The sequence below is a fragment of the Haliaeetus albicilla genome, chromosome 27 (genome assembly GCF_947461875.1).
Source record: "Haliaeetus albicilla chromosome 27, bHalAlb1.1, whole genome shotgun sequence".
Taxonomy (NCBI): Eukaryota; Metazoa; Chordata; class Aves; order Accipitriformes; family Accipitridae; genus Haliaeetus; species Haliaeetus albicilla.
In genome coordinates, this window is record NC_091509.1 from 21,289,499 (window position 1) to 21,307,500 (window position 18,002).

The 18,002-nt window shown below is 46.0% G+C and overlaps 2 protein-coding genes across 9 annotated transcripts; one reads left to right on the plus strand and one right to left on the minus strand.

The window, feature by feature from the left end:
• The first annotated feature begins 335 nt into the window (after positions 1-335).
• On the plus strand, positions 336-9,127 carry RNF14 (ring finger protein 14). 4 transcript variants are annotated; one of them, XM_069773005.1, is made up of 9 exons: positions 336-494; positions 1,005-1,211; positions 1,754-1,916; positions 2,459-2,610; positions 3,553-4,080; positions 4,489-4,717; positions 5,405-5,577; positions 6,174-6,304; positions 7,176-7,323. In XM_069773005.1, exons 3-9 carry the CDS (start codon positions 1,763-1,765, stop codon positions 7,204-7,206), a joined length of 1,398 nt encoding a protein of 465 aa, XP_069629106.1. In that variant the 5' UTR covers positions 336-494; positions 1,005-1,211; positions 1,754-1,762; the 3' UTR covers positions 7,207-7,323. The 4 variants fall into 4 exon arrangements, with proteins under 4 accessions (XP_069629106.1, XP_069629103.1, XP_069629105.1 ...); XM_069773002.1 differs by lacking the exon at positions 7,176-7,323 and adding an exon at positions 7,570-9,127 and having other exon boundaries at positions 337-494; XM_069773004.1 differs by lacking the exon at positions 7,176-7,323 and adding an exon at positions 7,570-9,127 and having other exon boundaries at positions 337-494; positions 1,005-1,160.
• A 1,017-nt stretch (positions 9,128-10,144) lies between these two features.
• On the minus strand, positions 10,145-16,879 carry GNPDA1 (glucosamine-6-phosphate deaminase 1). 5 transcript variants are annotated; one of them, XM_069772534.1, is made up of 7 exons: positions 16,746-16,879; positions 16,509-16,676; positions 16,331-16,432; positions 15,097-15,279; positions 13,216-13,415; positions 12,371-12,545; positions 10,145-12,097 (listed from the first exon to the last, which is right to left on the minus strand). In XM_069772534.1, the coding sequence occupies exons 2-7, from the start codon at positions 16,630-16,632 to the stop codon at positions 12,000-12,002; spliced, it is 882 nt and encodes a 293-aa protein (XP_069628635.1). In that variant the 5' UTR covers positions 16,633-16,676; positions 16,746-16,879; the 3' UTR covers positions 10,145-11,999. The 5 variants fall into 5 exon arrangements, with proteins under 5 accessions (XP_069628635.1, XP_069628634.1, XP_069628636.1 ...); XM_069772533.1 differs by having other exon boundaries at positions 16,509-16,651; positions 16,737-16,871; XM_069772535.1 differs by having other exon boundaries at positions 16,509-16,651; positions 16,746-16,832.
• Between the last annotated feature and the right edge of the window lie 1,123 nt (positions 16,880-18,002).

An 18,002-nucleotide genomic window follows, 5' to 3' on the forward strand; every position in this document is an offset into this window, starting at 1 on the left:
TCCAGCTGTTGATTGCCATCGAGAGAGAACTCGGGGGCGGGGGGTAGAGGTGAGGGTTGTGTCCCTCCTTGCTGGAGGCGTGCGAAGAGCTCTGGTTTTAATGCCAGCGTGAAGCTGTGCTTTACAGGCGTCGGTGCAAACCCGCTTTGACGAAGTAGAGTTAATACATACCGGGGGTCGGGGGCGGCCCTGAGCTCGGCGGCCTTATCCCCGCGCCTGGCTGACCGGGGCAGCTCCTCACACCGCCGCTCCCGGAGCACCCGGCGCCTGCGCCGCGCTGGACCGCGGCCCTCGGCCGGGCGCTGCCGTCCCTCCCGGCCGCCGGGGGCGCTGCGGGGCCGGGAGCGCGGTGAGGGCGGGGGCGGGCCGGGCCGGGCCGGCGCCTACCGCCCGGCAGCCGTTCCCCTCCTCTCACGTCTGCTTCAGGCCGCGGCACCGGCCGGGCCGGGCCGGGCCGGGCCGGGCCTCGGCGTCCCCGAGCCCCCGCGGCTGAGGTAACCGGTGAGGCGGGGGCGGTGGGCCGGGCCGGGCCGTGGTGTATCGTAGGGCGTGTGGGCTGCGGAGCCTCCGGCGCGACCCGGGCCTCCCTCAGCCCCGCCGGGTGGGGGTGTGTGTGTGGGGGAGCCTGACCCGAAAACGTGGTTTGTTGTTGTAATTCTCGGGTTATGTTTTTAATTCCCCGTGCTGCCCCTTTGGAAGGGCTTCCCCTTTTGCTGTTTAGCAGCGAGTGGTTTCCCTGAATGGTGGCGGCGGGGGGGGGAGCAGCAGGGTGGGATTTCTGCTGACTTCAGTGGGGCCCTTACCAGGCTCCTGAGTTAGCCCAGGTATCGGTCGGAATTGCTTATGCACATAAACGAGCTACTGCTATTAGAGCTGAAAAAAAAAAAAAGTATTCCGAATTACTGAGCGCGCCTGCTCAAATAAAATTGTTTGTTAGCCTTCACAACGAAAACGCTGAGAGGACTTCAATCTCCCTGAGTGGTTTTTTGTTTGTTTGGCTGCAGGCAGCTCAGAAGCACCGGTGCCGTATAACCGTATGCACTTCGACGACAGAGTTGACGTTTTTTCATGCCTTACGTGAGGAAAAGTTTATGACCTCCAGCTCTGCCAGAGGAATGATCAGGGGCTCTGCTCTGGTCCTACTGACGTGGCTGTCCTTGGTCAGTAACCGGTACCTACGACTTTGCCACTGTGCAGTTGTGAATAGAAAGGTAATCCATTAAATGTGGCTTTATTTCCCCAAATCTAGAGCAGAAATGGTATAGGAGTGCATCTACAAGATGCCTGTGTAGGATTTGAAGCTTCTTATTGATACCTTCAATAACTTTAATCATAAATGGAGCTGTTTGCTTGTTTGTTTTAGGACACTGGATGAGAGATACGGTTACTAATTCCTTTTTCTTGGGTTTCTGGGGGGGTCTGTTTGCCCTTTCAAATATTAATGAAAAGTCCCTGTGTCACTTTGGCCATCGGTGTATTTCATTATTTTTCCCCCTTACGGCTGTCTTTAGCCACCAACACTTACAGACAATTTGCTTTTTGACTTTTCAATGTCCTGTTAAGGTATTTTTTTATTTTATAAAGCTATCAATATTTTTTCAACCTGTAAAAAAGCTTAATTATATTTTACATTATTTTATATCAGTTACTTGGGTTTCTGAATCTTATAATAGTATAAAATAGATACTCCATCAATAATTTCAATAGGATGTGTTAACTCAGTTGATCTTGTAGAGTGGTGTTAACTCCACAGAAAATTTAAATGTCTTCAGAAGACAAAGAAGCTCAGGAGGATGAGCTGCTGGCTTTGGCTAGCATTTATGATGAAGATGAGTTTAAGAGAGCCGAGTCTGCCCAAGGAGGAGAAACAAGAATTTGTCTGGAGTTGCCCCAAAACTTCAAAATTTTTGTGAGTGGTGAGTTGAGATGTTTTGTGTTATCCTGAAAGTAGCTTTTACCAAGCTAATTTTCTGGTATGTGCTTAGGCGGTTGCTGCTCTAGCGACCTATAGGAACACTGACTAGACAAAGCCATGACAGACTGTGTGCTGGGCTTGTGGTATTGTTGGGGTTTATATCTGAGTAGGTGATTTCATGCTCATACATATAAACTCTTAAGTGAACTTTAAAATTAGAGATGAGTAATAGTATGTCTTTGGAATAATTAAGTTAATTTATTTTTTTTTTTTTAGCTTGAGGAGATGTCTTTCCAGGTTCTTGGTTTGTGCGGGATCTGATATTTCATGGTACTGGTGTTTACTCATTTAACCATATGCATACAACCCCACGAAACTTTACTGCGCTGAGAAGTTCTGTTATTTAGGGTTGAATAAATAATTTTGAACTCAGAAATTTATCAAATGAAAAGAGATATAGTGCATGCTGTCATAAACAGTTACAGTTTGGTAGTTTTAATTTTCTTGTTATTTCTCAAGCTGTCTCAATTCTCTTTGATTCAGGCAATTCCACAGAGAGCCTCCAGAACAACGGATTTGAATACACCGTTTGCTTTCTGCCTCCCCTTGTGCTGAATTTTGAACTCCCACCAGACTACCCATCAACCTCCCCCCCAGTGTTTACCCTCAGTGGAAAATGGCTCTCCCAAGCTCAGGTCTGCAAAATAGTTTTAACATTTGTTGTGGTTTAACCTCAGCTGGTAACTAAGCACCATGCAGCCGCTCACTCGCTCCCCTTCCACCCCGTGGGATGGGGGAGAGAATTGGGAAAAAAATGTAAAACTTGTGGGTTAAGAGAAGAACAGTTTAATAGAACAGAAAGGAAGAAACTAATGATGATAACAACAATAATAAAATTACAATAATAAAAGAATTAGAATATACAAAACAAGTGCTGCACAATGCAGTTGCTCACCACTTGCTGACCGATGCCCCGTTAGATCCCGAGCAGCGATCCCCCTCCCAGACCAACTCCCCCCAGTTTATATACTGGGCACGATGTCACATGGTATGGAATAACCCTTTGGCCAGTTTGGGTCAGCTGTCCTGGCTGTGCCCCCTCCCAACTCCTTGTGCCCCTCCAGCCTTCTTGCTGGCTGGGCAGGAGAAGCTGAAAAATCCTTGACTTTAGACTAAACACTACTGTGCAACAACTGAAAACATCAATGTGTTATCAATGTTCTTCTCCTACTGAATCCAAGACATAACACTATACCAGCTGCTAGGAGGAAAATTAACTCTATCCCAGGTGAAACCAGGACACATTTTAACAGAGCTTTTGTGATCATGAGTAAGGTCATAATTAATGGTGCTCTAGGGGATGTTAATGGAGTAGATGAAAGTAAAATTAAGACAAACAATTACGCTGCTCTTTCAGTGGGCTCTTCTTTTGTTTCCTACTTGTTTTTATTTGGTCACCATTCTGAGGAATGAAAGCTTGCATCTATGAGCATTATTTTTATATGTATTTTATGTATATATTAAAAACTACAGAATGTGAAATCTAAGTATGCACTAAGGAGGACTGTGGGAGGAGAGGAAGACAGTAATGAGTTGTCAGAACTTACTAAAATCCGGAATTGTTTTTTCTTTTCTAGCTCAGTGCTCTTTGCAAACACTTAGACAACGTATGGGAAGAGAACCGAGGCTGTGTGGTCTTATTTGCCTGGATGCAGTTTCTGAAGGAAGAAACGCTGAGTTACCTGAATATTTCCTCCCCATATGAGCTCAAAATGTGCCATCAAGGGAATGGGCAGAGTAGGACACCTTTGGTCCCTCTCGATGCTGAGAAGGATTGCAGTGGTGCAGCAGGCTCTGCAGCAGCTGAAGAAGAACTCATCGATGCAAGAGCTGTACAGGATGTGGAATCATTGTCAAGTCTGATTAGGGAAATCTTGGACTTTGATCAGGCTCAGAAGAGGAAGTGCTTTAACAGTAAGATGTACTTGTGCAATATCTGCTTCTGTGAGAAGCTGGGCAGTGAATGTATGTACTTCACCGAGTGCAGCCATGTATACTGCAAAGCATGCCTGAAGGACTACTTTGAAATACAGATCAGGGATGGTCAGGTCCACTGTCTCAACTGTCCAGAACCGAAGTGTTCTTCTGTTGCTACTCCTGGCCAGGTAATAGAAGTGTGGGAGCAGTGATGGTAGAGTTCTGCTAACTTACCAATAATTACAGAAGACAAGGTGTGGCTTTTCATGGTGAGCATTGTAAATATACCCAGGGAAAATTTTTTTTGTGCTCTGAGCTGCACAGAGGCATCGGAGTTAAAACTGGATGACCTGGCACATGTTTTGCGTATTTTATTAGTACTGGCATTGGTCAGAGGCCTGAATTCATGTCCCATCGCATTTGACGCTGCATGCTTTTCATTTGATTAATTATTATTAAAATAGCATTTCTAGGAGTATATTCATGACTTATTGGAGAATATAAAGTGGATTCATCCCAGCTGTAGGTACTTTTTGCTGACGTACTGTTTTTGCTGAAGCTAGCTGGCTCAGAATCTTCCTTTGATCTTTGTTTAGGTGAAGGAGTTGGTTGGAGAGCAGCTATTTGCACGTTATGACCGCCTGCTTCTGCAGTCTAGCTTGGACCTGATGGCAGATGTAGTGTATTGCCCTCGCCCGGGCTGTCAGACACCAGTCATGCAAGAACCAGGATGCACCATGGGCATATGTTCCCGTTGCAACTATGCTTTTTGTACTCTCTGTAAAATGACTTATCATGGGGTCTCTCCATGTAAAGTTACTGCGGGTGAGTCATCGTATTTCAGAAACAGGTCAAGAAGCAATTAAGCATCGTGTGAATAAGTCTGAAAGTCAGAAATTAAGCAAGGGAACTCAACACCACATGAGCTTTCTAAAAGATTAGACAGATTCATTTGGAGTAGGTCTGTTGCTGGCAATTAAAAAGTATTGCTTTGATGACACTCCACAGCTCAGGAAGTCCCTAAAGTGCTGATTGCCAAATGCTGAGGCCATAGCAGGGGAAGAATAATTTTATATGTGCCTTTTTTCACCCTTGCCTGCGAATCCACTACTTTCTGTTGTCAGAGTTGATAATGGAATCAGGTGGATGCTTCTGTATCTGCTTGGCCTCAAAATCATGACACAGTTTCATTAAATGTGTGTTCAGAAACAACATTTCCATTTTTCAGTTTATTTTACATTGTAGATTTGTTCTAGTTCCATTGACTGGTCTCGTTTATAATGAAACAATGTAAAACTGTTGAATTTTGAGGTAGTGGGGTTTTAATATTCTCATCTTTTTCTTATGTATTCTAATGTTTCACTTGCTTTTTAATTAATGATGTTAGCTTCCTTTGAGAATAATTTATGCTGTTATTAGCTGGACTTCTTTATATAACATATTACAAAAGCCGTTTTGTTTTTTTTGTTTGTGTTTGGTTTTGTTGTTGTTATTTTTTGTTTTATTCCCCAGAGAAATTAATGGATTTGCGAAATGAGTATTTAGAAGCAAACGAGGCAACTAAAAGATTTTTGGAACAACGCTATGGCAAACGAGTGATTCAGAAAGCCCTCGAGGAGATGGAGAGTAAAGAATGGCTGGAAAAGAACTCAAAGTCTTGTCCTTGCTGTGGTACTCATATAGAGGTAAGCACGGAGGGGAAAAGCTGAAGAATCGTAGTAACTCTTAACAGAAACTAACATAAATTGCTAAGTCAGTTCTGTATTTAGGCTGTAACAGAGATTTATTCGTAGCCTCCAAGCTCACCAGGGAAGGTAAATTTTTAGGAAATGGTGAGACAACTTTCCATTTCCGTCTGTGTTACATAGAAAAAGAGGTGATGTTTCTGGAGCTCAGGGACTTGAGTAAATACAGCAATAGGTATTGTTCAGACTCCAGTACTAAAAAGATCCAGGCGGACTATGGATCCCTATGAATCCCTGTGTTTACCATGTGTTTCAGGCTACTGCTGTTTCAGACTACAGGCAGGAAATAAAACTAGCTTCAGAAAAATATTAATTTCCAGTGTTACTAGTACTATAGCCAATTTACAATTCTGTGATTCTAGCTCCTAGGGTTTTTTTGAACAGTGGAAAAAAAATGCCAGTGTTATGATAGAGTTGGGGTAAAATGTATTCATTAGCTGATGCATTTTTGAGGACTGTTACCATTTAGAGACAGGCCTGAAGACTGATGTGGTAAGATTTTGTTACTGCTATTTCTTGTTTCTTTCCCCTGCCAGAAACTAGATGGTTGTAACAAAATGACGTGTACTGGCTGCATGCAGTATTTCTGCTGGCTTTGTATGGGTTCTCTGTCAAGGGTGAACCCGTACAGGCACTTCAATGATCCATCTTCCCCATGCTTTAATAGGTATGTATTTACATGTATTTCTTCTAGTGCTGTACCACTTATTTTTGTATTTCTTCTTACAGTCTCTCCCAGATTATTCTTACCTTGAAATTTGTAGCTATACAGTTTAAGACACAATTTCTTCTCTCCGATATTTACACTTACAAGGACCTGACACTTAACAATAAAAAAATCGGGAGTGATTTGGGATATGGTTTTGCTTTTTAAGAACATCTGTTTTAAAATTGTGGAGAAGTCTTCTGGGCCTATTCCTGATGCTGTACTTCCTGCCTCTGATTGAGAGACAGCCTGTAGTGAAATGTTTCTTTACAGATGCTCAGGTATATGATAGCGCAACACAAGGCTTTGGGTAAGAAAGCTGCTTCTAAAAAGCTGCAAACTTGGCTTACATCATTGCTATTAGGGATATATCAAGAGACAAAGGATGCCACTGCCATCGGGACAAATGAAAGGGCAAGCAGGTCGGAGAGGTGTAATAGCGGCAGCCTTTAATCTTGTGTGTATTCCATTGGGTTGTGCCTATGGCTGTTATATATAGTGCCTGGATACAAAAGTCAATATACCAATAGTTTACTCAATCCTCCACCGTCTATTCTGCTTTAATAGATGTGGCTGACAGGATTCTTTTTTTTTTTTTTTTTTTTTCCCCCCTTGTTCTTGGCCCTTCTTTTTCAGCATTCCCTTTTTTCCCAACAGTATTTTTTTCACTTCCTACCCTGTTCTTGTTTCTATTTTTCTTCTGGTGTCTCCTGCTGTTCTTTTTTCTTTTAGTTTAGCTTAACCTCTACCTATCTTGACTAAGCTCATCTGTTTTATAAAAAAACAATTTTTTTTTCTTCCCTGTTGCTCCTCCCCTGTTTATATGTTACAGTTGTTTGCCCAGCTCTGTATTGTCCGATTAGGTTGTAAGCTGTTTGGAGCAGGCAGGCTTGGCTGCTGATTATATACTGCCTAAGACCAACTAGGAACAGCAGCATGCTAGGTAACTTTTAATACATTTTGGATTATTAATATTTTCAGGAATTCCTTGAGACATCACATTTGTAAGGTACTGTAAAGCCTTCTGGTGTAACGTGCTGTAGAATTGCAGAGTAGCTTATTTTAATTGACTTTGAGGACTGCAGTGCGAGTGGTTTATGATACTGAAAAAAATTTTGAAACTTGCTGCTTTTGTACCTTTGGTCACGTTTAGATTGAATTTTTTTTTTTTTTTTACATATTTTACTTTTTTTACATACTGATGTAAATTATTGGCTGTCTTGCAGATTGTTTCAAGCCATGCATATTGATGGTGAGTTACGGGAAGTTGAAGATGAAGACTAGTAGCTTCCTCTACAACAAAAGCTGAACAAACCAGAGATAGATGCTTTCCATTTTTGTGTCAAGTTTGTTTGCTTTTCACTTCCATTATGTGATAGAAGAATAACTACCTTGCACTGCAGGATACTCGCACTTCAGAGGCTGTTGCCAAAACCAAAGGAGACCATTTTACTCATCCTGTGTTCAGGATCACCATGGAAGGCCCTAATAATCCTATCGATTTTTAAAGACAAATACAACCCGTCAGAAGTTGGAAAATTACTGGAAAAATATGTACTAAGAGGTGCCCCTTTTTGAGAAGCAAACAAACAAAACTGAAGCCCCAAATCATAGAAGTGTTTGGGGGTTTCCTTTAGCGAGACTGACCTTTCGAGGATCTTGGCTTATATCCATTGTTGGGTTTATGGCAGTTTTATTATAGCTGTAGTGCTCTTTCTGGAGCTGTTTAGTGATGCTGCTTGCACAGGGAAAGTTTTCTGATACAATATAGAAAATTTCTTCTGTATTCAGCAGCTGAGCCTGTTGCTTCTATAGTGTTTCCTGACCTGTTTCTCTGAAAAGCGGCTCATTGCTTTGTCACTGATACTTTCTAACGATGGCAAAGTCAATTATTCCTAACCCCCTTCTTACTGGCTGTAATGCCTGGGTCTTTGCATTACTGAATGCTTTGGCAGAAAACTTGAAAAATTTGAATCAGTTTGATGACTCATCTCGGCGTCGCTGTTGTATTTGCTCACGTTGCCTCTCCTTATTTTGACAGTGATGAGTGCTAAGGCAATGAACCGAGTATGTGGCTGGTGAGAGGGTGAAAAGTATCAGTCAGATATTGAAACACATTTCTATGGGTACATAGTTGAGATTAACTTGAATTTTTCAAGATACTGAAAATTACCTTGTTTTCTCAGATGATGAATTTATTTTTTACTAACTCTTCATATAAGAAATCTGAGTAGTTGATAGTTTTGCTTCTGGACTAGATTTCTTATTTCCACTGTTCTTGCACTTCAAATTATTTCAAAACCCAACTTCTTTCCCCTAAAAGCTCAGTAAGCAGTTTTGTGAGCATGAAAGTAATTACTGGAGGGAACCACTAATTTTTTAGAAGTTTTTCCACTTGCAGAATGGTCTAAAAATTTATTTTGAAGTTAAAACTGCATGTGCTGTGTTCAAAACAAATAGCAGGGTCCGGATGGATAGCTCAGGAGCTGGAAGACTTCAGAAACTCAAGGTGAACACCTCTCACTCAGTTTTGCCTGTTAGTAAATAAATTTATACTTGGATATCTGGCCAAAATGAGTGCTGATTTAGTTGCTTTCACAGAGGATGGAAGTCTGTACTATTAGAATTGGCAATGATTAAAAAGATACGAGATGGCAAGGGCGGATCTTTTGTCTTGGTTTAGGCTATAGGACAGCGTGTAGGGAAGGGTTCCACTGTGTACGATTTAAACTGTATTTACTTCCTGCACCTTTCACATGCACTAAATTCACTTTAAGACAGTAACCATAGTTGTCTCCCTGTTTGTCTTCATTATGGCATGTATATGGCAGCACAGGTCAGTGCGTGGGACAGTTTTGTTCTGTGTCTGGGTGGCGATCGCCTCCAGCGCTTGCGTGCCACGGGGCCGAGGCGCTTGCTCGCGTGGTCACCTGTAGAATGACATAGAACAGACCAGGACTCTCGCAAAACTCTCGAGTGAAACTGGCACAGGATGTGTTCTGCTGACAGAATTTTATGTCATTTGTGTCATTTATGTCATTTATGTCATTTGTGTATGTGAAGTGCCCTCACACCCAAAGAGCCCTGGTTTTCCCTCGGAGATACAAGCCCCTAACTGATAGACGGTGGCTATCATGACACTACTCTGAGATCGCTGCATTGGATGTAGCCAGCTTTGAGCTGCAATCCCCACAGGAGTTTCCGCTCTGGCCACAATTTTTAACTCTACAGGCCGAGTCCAAAAGCTGCCGGCTTTTGGAAGGGGCTTTCTTCCCGCTAAGCTGCATACGTGGGCAGATGGGGAACGTTTGTGACAAGAAGCGTGTGCTTAAAACCTGTTTTTGTGCCTGGATAGAGGAGGGGGTGTTGGATCTCTTAAACCTACAGGACGCTGGGCAGGTCCCTTCTGGCAGGACAGAGGTGGGCTGAGGGCAGGGCCTGGACCCCAAGGGTATGTTGGGATGAAAAGCCACGGCTGGGGATGTCTGCCAGAGCTACCAGAGCACAAGCGCTATGGTGAAGTATTTGAAGGTGTTGTGATGAACTACCTCTGCTTTCAAGAACTTTGTGTGCAGAAGGGAGGAATGGTGATGTAGTCACCACCGTGTCTGTGAATTCTAAGCACTCGGGGACCCCTGGGCTGGAGCTCCCATATTCTGCAGTGAGGCAGAGGAGGAAAGACTCTCTGAGGAGGGGACAAGGAGGTGACTGCAGTCGTAGGACCATCCTGGTGTTGCAGAGGAGGGACAGTTAAAACCAGAATCTGGCTTCGCCAACAGAGAGCAAGGCAGGCAACTCCGGTAATGTGGCACAGTGTTTCTTCCTCATTTTTTATTTTTTATTTTTTCTCTCTTGCAGACCTCCTTACTTGCTCCATTACTGTGCATGCACAGAATGAGCATTAGATTATTTGCAGACATTTTGTGGTAAGAGGTAAATAACTGTGACCTCCTCAGTTTTCCTTTAAAGATCCCCTCTGGTTTTTTTTTATGAAATGGCTGCTGCCTGGCAGGACAGAACTGTAGCAGGTGTTTGGTGGAAACCTGCCAGCAATTACAAGATGAGGAAGCTCTTGAACTAGGGAGCAGCAGTAGCTATTTCTACCAAACAGCTTTTGATACAGCTTTGGTTCTAGGTGACAGAGAAATCTTGTGCAAAATAACAGGACTTTCTCATGCTTTGACGGTTTTGTTGTTCTGCTCAAAGATGGTATTACGAGTGCCGTTCAGCCTCATAAACTGTTCCATTTCCCTAGCACAGTGAGGCTGAGCACCAGATACAGTTGGTGTGACCATTTAGAAAAAATTAAGACATTTACTGTAGAAAGTTACATTACAGATCAACAGCTTATAAAATTTCTGCATAAAGAAAATTAATGCTGCCCAGTTTGTCTTGCCCCTCAATTGATAGCATTTGATAGGAAACCCAGGAATCAAGTTTCAGAATTGGTGGGGTCTTGCCAGTACAGGCTGTTGCCCACCTGTGTGGGGCTTCTGTAATTAAACATAGGCTGAGGCCAGAGGGAACAGACTGTTTCCTTTGAGGCTTATTTGGCATTTCCTTGTAGCAGTGTAAAGCATGGGAAGGAGGGGGAGAGAAGTTACTGCTTCAGGCTCTGCTCTGACACAAATAAGAGAGTGCTGAGCAGCAGAGAGGGAAGTAATTTATGCTTAATCTGAACAAATCTACTCTCCTGTAGTACATCATAAAGCACCAGGGCATATAAAATTATACCCTGAAACTGAACATGTAAGGCTTCTTGTGTGACAACAAATAAAAGCATATAGATGTGTAAACTAACCATTAACTGCATTAATGGTACTGCATTATTAATACAGCACTGATGAATGCTCTCTGTAGCCTCCCTTTTGCTGAGATGGTCTCAAGTCCAACATCTGGCTCAAAGCAGGGTTCAGCCAAGGCTTTATCCAGTCAGGTCTTGAAAACCTCTTAAGGACAGAGACTGCACAGCCTCTCTGGGGAACCTGCCCCACTGCTTGACTGTCCTCATGGGTAAGTTTTTTTCTTATATCCAGTCTGAGCATCTTGTCTCAACTCAAGCCCCATCATCTCTTCTCATCTTCTGCCCACACACTGCGCAGGAGAGCCTGGCTTCATCTTCCTGATGACCTCCTTGTAGTTGTGAAGCGTGCTGCTATTAGGTCATGCTGAAGGTTTCCCATCTCCAGGCTGAACAAACTCGGTTCCCATTTTAAATTACTATAATGTAGGAGTGTATTGTGGAGGGGAGTAACACGAAGAGGTACTTGTCATAAATGCAAGGCATACATCCCAGAGTGATTACCCATTTAGTTTCTGCAGTGTTGTACTTTCACATATCTTCACATTTAAGTTTCGGGGCCTTCAGTCCCCATCATTACAATTGCTTCATAGATTAAACAGCTCACTCTCCATTGACTTTACCTTCAGAGAATAAACTAGTGGCGGAAGTTTGTGGAACGCAGTGTACTGGATCCCATCCTCGTTTGGTTAATTAAGGCAGGTGTTGCATCTGTCTTTTTAATGGAGAGAAGCAAGCACATAATCATTTTGCTAATTTAAGAACAAATATGAGATTAATTTCTGCAGCAATTCCCTCTCTTCACAGATGGTTTTCAACAGAAAAGCTGGTTCAGCATTACTCTGAACAGTGAGATTAATCACTGTATGGCTTCTTAGACTGACTTCTTTCTGCTCCCGTCTCCTTCATGCTGTATAAGGGTTCCACAAGCCTATTGTGAACCAGCATTAAACCTAATGTAGAAAGTAAAAAGACGACTTAAGTAGATATAATAAAGCAAAATTCTTATTCATTGGTTGCTAATGAAATTAGACATCACTAGAGTCCTTGTTCCTTTGCTCCCATACCCATGCAGTTAAGCCTTTACCTTTGCACTTGTACACTTCAGCTGTTATATTTAAGGAATGTACTCCTTTGGGAGTTGATTAGACAGAAACATCTAATGCAAAGTATGGCTTGTGCTATTTAAAAACTAAGTACAACAGCTGCTTGGCCTGGTCACTCACCTTTAAAGTATTTCACCGTCTTAACTTTGAGTTCCAGCGTGGCATCCTCATCACACACAAACACAGTGTTGGGGTGTTGCTGGAAAGCAGATACTGTCCACATGTGGTTGACACCTTCCTCAATGGCTTTGTACAAAGCAAAGGCTTTGTGGGCTCCTGTGATAAGAATCATCACCTGGACTCCAAGACACAGAGGATGGCAGTTAGGGTCGAGAAGACACATTCAGAGAGAGCACACCCACATCCTGCTGAACTAAGAGAGCTGCCCTGGTTCCCAACAGGGGACAATGTCTATCATCCTCCCCAGAGGCATTTCACTGTATCACAATTCTGCTCTGGCTGCATTTTATTTGTCAATTAAATCATAGCCTGGTGGGTCACTGTAATGATTCAGATCCTTTGAGCTCCCCTGTTAGGCACCTGTATGCTGAGACTTAAGAAGTATAAATCAAGGTATAGACTCAATTAAAAGCTATCCCATAGAGTTTTCACGATCTGCTGCTGTAGCATCAAGTCAACTGCTGATTCTTGCAGTTATTTCCCCAGGTGAGATTCTTAACTAAAGACATCCTCCCAAACCTTTCTTGCTCCCTGTGGATCACAACTATACTGCAGGGTTACACAAATATAAGTGGTGTTAGTAGAGCAAAAATGGAAGACAAAGCAAGAGCCTTTCCATAGTGTTGCAGGATGCAAAAGAACAGGAGGATCAGGTAGGTATTCAGCGGTCTGTGGCAGGAAAAGCATAAGCTGACCTAGACCAGCAGGGTGCATTGCTGCTCCAAGACTGGGTAATCTTTAGCTACTCCAGGAAGCCCTGCTCAAGAGCTCCTGTATGAACTCACTGCTTTTCTCCTAACCTCTCTGGCATCCATGACAGTGCCTACTCCCACTGTCAAAGCCATTGTGGGGACTTTGGAGAGGTCGCCATCAAAGAACCTGGCGTTAGCCAATGTAGTGTCCATAGCCAAGGTCTTCACTCGCGTCCTGGATACCAAACTTGATCCAGGCTCGTTGAAAGCAATGTGACCGTCTGGGCCAATACCTGTGACAGAGAGAGTTTCAGAAGAGGGTCAGTGGCTGGAATGGTTATTGTAGGAAGCAGAGCCAACAGCACTCCTATTAGAAGGACATTCAGTGCTTCCAGGAACAGATGCAGATCTGACAAAAACACTTGCAATTTTTCTGCTCAAGCTCAAATTTGCTTCTGGTAGGAGTGGGCCTGCATGGCAAGGTTTTGGTAGCAGAGGGGCTACAGGGGTGGCTTCTGTGAGAAGCTGCTAGAAGCTTCCCCTATGTCTGACAGAGCCAAGGCCAGCCAGCTCCAAGTCGGACCCACCGCTGGCCAAGGCCGAGCTCATCAGCGACGGTGGTAGCGCCTCTGTGATAACATATTTAAGAAGGGGGAAAAGTTGCTGCGCAACAGAAACTGCAGCCGGAGAGAGGAGTGAGAACATGTAAGAGAAACAGCCCTGCAGACCCCCAGGTCAGTGAAGAAGGAGGGGAGGAGGTGCTCCAGGCACCGGAGCAGAGATTCCCCTGCAGCCCGTGATGAAGACCACAGTAAGGCAGGCTGTGCCCCTGCAGCCCAGGGAGGCCCACGGTGGAGCAGATATCCACCTGCAGCCCGGGGAGGACCCCACGGCAGAGCAGTGGGATGCCTCCAAAGATGGCTGTAACTGCATGGGAAAGCCCACGCTGGAGCAGGCTCCTGGCAGGACCTGTGGCCCCATGGAAAGAGGAGCCCACACTGGAGCAGGTTTGCTGGCAGGACTTGTGATGCCATGGGGGACCCATGCTGGAGCAGTCTGTGCCTGAAGGACTGCAGCCTGGGGAAGGGACCCACACTGGAGCAGGGGACGAGTGAGGAGTCCTCCCCCTAAGGAGGAAGGAGCAGCAGAGACAATGTGTGATGAACTGACCCCAACCCCAGTCCCCCTGCGCTGCTTGGCTGGGAGGAGGTGGAGAAAACTGGGAGTGGAGTTGAACCTGGGAAGAAGGGAGGGGTGGGGGGAAGGTGTTTTAAGATTTGGTTTTATCCTACTCTGATTTGATTGGTAATAAATTAATTTTCCCAAAGTTGAGTCTGTTTTGCCCGTGATGGTCATTGGTGAGTGATCTCTCCCTGTCCTTATCTCGACTTAGAAGCCTTTTGTTATATTTTCTCTCCCCTGTCCATCTGCAGAGGGGAGTGATAGAGCGGCTTTGGTGGGCACCTGGTGTCCAGCCAGGGTCAACCCACCACAGAATGATAGCAAAAGCCCCCACTGAAGCCAACAGAGACTCTTCTCTAACTGTGCTGGGAGAACAATAAAGCAAAGTAGATGGCAGAATCTTAAGGCAAACTGATGGGAAAAGCTTGCGTTGAGCTCCTTTTGGCTCAGAGGACTCTGACTACTCCTAGCAGTTTCCTGTTAGCCCTGGCAGTTGTAATACATTCTGTATTTGGTACAATTCTAGCCCTGCCTGTTTCTCATGCTAATAGTTTCTTGAACAATTCACCAACTGGATTGAAATACTTAAAACTGGGGGAGCAGTACATTGGAAGACAAGGCTGCCAACACATGAGCGCCCAGGTCAATGGAATGTGGGGTGCCTTTCACTGCAAATCCACTGAACTGTATTGAAGATGAACTCTCCTGACAATAAATGAGATAGATAGCTGGTAGAGGAAAGGCAGTGCTTCCTGCCAGTGTTTAGAGACCGCTAGTCCTTCAGGTTTTCACCTCCAACAAAGAGTTCAATTCCTCCAGCTGCTTTGATTTTATCCTCAAATGCGTCACACTCTGCCTGTAGATCAGGTGCATTTCCATCCAAAATGTGAACGTTTTCTGCCGGGATGTCAATATGCTTAAAGAAGTTATTCCACATGAAGGAATGGTAACTTTCCGGGTGATCCCTTGGGAGACCTGGTAACAGAGCATGCACGGGACTAAGACCACCTGAAAGAATATCACCCATAACATAAACCACCTACACACCCTTGCAGTGGTTTTGGTAACAGAGCACTGCTTTTTCTGTCTGTCATTTGTGACTCCCTCAAGTTTCATAAGTTGTTTTTATTTCCCTAAATAGCAAAATTAAAATCAAACACGATAGCTCCCATAAGATGTGCTCATATGAACATGTGATGGATGTGCCAGAAAAGCAGGCGTGCACTGTGCCTCATGTTTTACTACCTTTTCAGCCTTCCTGCCAGTTTGTATTCGCAAAGACCATTAGCAAACTGTGCAGAAGCCTGGGAAATAACTTATTGCATACATTTTTTCCCCCTTTGAATGCTGTAAACCCACACCAGACTGCCTATTCCCAAATGCTGCTTGATTAGGATTGTTCACAGAAAAAATTCTTGACCAGTGTAAAATTAGCATTAGCAAATATTTAGCCTGTCTGTTTTCCACCTTTGGAGCTTTAGGCTTGCCCACTAATCTCTCTGTACTCTTTCTTCCGAAGAGGCTATTTCATCACAGCTTCATAAACAGTCCTCTGCTGTCTTAACAGGAGAGCAGGTCAGTTACGAAGGGCACTTGGGCAGGTAACACATCAGTCCTTGTAAGAGACCTGAATCTAAAGTGACCGTTTTACTCCCAGAGCAAAGGTGGTAGTTAATACTGCACACTACCTCGGCTTGCAGTGGTAAGATGGAAGAGCTGGTCAATACCCAAGTTCAAGTAAAATACGGCAGCGCCTAGCGTGTAGAATGCCAGGCAACACCTGACACCCTTCAGTACTTCTTGTACAGGTTTTCAAACTGTGCCTGTTAACTCCCTTGGCTAAAGCAAATTTTATCCCTCCTACCTCGAACCGCTGGCAGGTGGGATTTTCTGCGCCCACCACGCACTGACATCGGCCCCTCCGGCGGGCTGGCGGCCCTGCCTCGCTAACCAGCCACGGGGAGGGAGAGGACGTACAGCAAAACAGATCACGAAAGCCAAGTGCTTCTTGCCCGCGGGCACTCACCCACGTACTCGTCCATGTTGAAGGTCTTCACGTACTTGAAGGAGAGGTCCCCGTTCCGGCAGTACTCCACCAGTTTCCTGTAGCAGCCCAGCGGCGTGCTGCCTGCGGGGAAGCCGCCGCCTCAGCCCCGGGGAAGGGCCACCCCGGCGCCGGCCCCGCTCCCGGTCCCGGCACCCACCTGTGGGCAACCCCAACGTGAAGAAGCGCCCGGGTCCGGGTCCGAAATGGACGATGCGGTTGCGGATGTACTTGGCGGCCCACTCGCTGGCCTGCGCGTACGTCTCCAGAATGATGAGCTTCATGGCGGGGGTCGGGCGCTGCCTGGGCAGGGCGGGAGGGAACCGAGCTGACGAGCGCCGCCATCTTACCGCCGCCGCCCCGCTCACCTTCCTTCCTTCCCACCTACCTCACCCACCTGCCGCCGGCTCTCCCGCTGCCGCCGCCCGGGGATCCCCTCGGAGGACGCGGCCGAGGCAGCAGCGGCTCCCGGGCCGCCCTCCGCGCCCGCCCCGCCGGTGGGCGGCGAGCGCCGGGCCCGGCCCCTTCCCGGCGGCCGCTGGCTGCGGGAGCCCCGCGGGCGGCCCCGAGCCCCTGCGGCCCCGCGGGGCGGGAGGAGCGGGGCCCGGCGGGCCCGGCCCCTGCGGCCGGAGGATGGCAGGGTCAGAACTGAGGGTTAGAATTCAAGGAAGCGGTTAAATACGCCCAGGAATGGAGTGCTTGGGCTGCTAGGGGTCTGTTCAAATGAACCGAAGTTGCGAACGCCGGAGCCTGCGCTTTATGCCTGGACAAAGCTTTTGGGGACCAGCGTTTTCCCCAAATGCGTTCAAAAGGCACTTACATCTTCAGGTGTCCTTACTGCTCCAGGCTTCTGCTGGCGTGTCCCCGTCATGGCCGGGATCCGCCGACTCGGCCCTTCAGCCGCTCCGGGTGTCTCGGAGTGACCCACGATCCCTAAATCGAAGCCACAAGCCCTGTACCGGGCAGAGGAGCCCCTCTCCAGTGAACGGACCGCGATCTGCCGATGTTTGTGCAGCTCCTGACAGCAGTGGTACCCCCAAAAGGCCCTTCTGCTCTTGCTCCGGCTGCCTTCAAGCTGTGGTGGAAACGGGCCCGACCTCTCCTCGCAAAGTCTTGGTTCACTGTTGAGACGCAGAGCTCTTACTTCAAAGTTAGACAGCTTTTCACTTTCATTAGAAGAAAGAATACTAGACAAATTGCTTTGCTAGGATCCAGCCCGTGCAGTGTAGTTCCTTCTTATTTTAATGATCTAAACGACCTGGCTAGACTGAATGCTCCTGATATTGTCTCATCGTGGATGCTGAGAAGTCCTGGCTTGGTTTGCATTTGGATGGGGAATGATGGGTGTGACGGGCCGTAGCCAGACAGTCAGAAGAGTTTTAGGCCACAGAGACTGAATAAATTGAAAGCCCCATGTGTTTCCATCAGCAGTGGTTAGCCAGCAGGCAGGAAAGGATTTCGGTGGCTGTAGTGCTAGACGAAGAGCTGACAGCAGCAGCATCCTCAGCTCTCTTTGCAGTGCCAGGCAGGCTGGGCTTTGGGTCTGGGTGAGACGGCTTTTCCGTTATTCCTATCAGGTCATATCAGTGCGACAGACCCATGGGTCCCATGGACACTGGCAGGAATTACAGTATCAGTGGGTTCATAGGCACAG

What these genes read in the sequence shown, in the direction of transcription:
- RNF14 (XM_069773002.1), top strand. Translation starts at nt 1,763, where the DNA reads ATGTCTTCAGAAGACAAAGAAGCTCAGGAGGATGAGCTGCTGGCTTTG. An exon ending in AATGGCTCTCCCAAGCTCAG is followed by an intron (nt 2,611 to 3,552) that starts GTCTGCAAAATA and finishes TTTCTTTTCTAG; the next exon opens with CTCAGTGCTCTTTGCAAACA. An exon ending in TCTTCCCCATGCTTTAATAG is followed by an intron (nt 6,305 to 7,569) that starts GTATGTATTTAC and finishes GCTGTCTTGCAG; the next exon opens with ATTGTTTCAAGCCATGCATA.
- GNPDA1 (XM_069772534.1), bottom strand. Translation starts at nt 16,632, where the DNA reads ATGAAGCTCATCATTCTGGAGACGTACGCGCAGGCCAGCGAGTGGGCC. An exon ending in CACGTTGGGGTTGCCCACAG is followed by an intron (nt 16,433 to 16,508) that starts GTGGGTGCCGGG and finishes GCTTCCCCGCAG; the next exon opens with GCAGCACGCCGCTGGGCTGC. An exon ending in AATTGAACTCTTTGTTGGAG is followed by an intron (nt 13,416 to 15,096) that starts GTGAAAACCTGA and finishes TCTCTGTCACAG; the next exon opens with GTATTGGCCCAGACGGTCAC.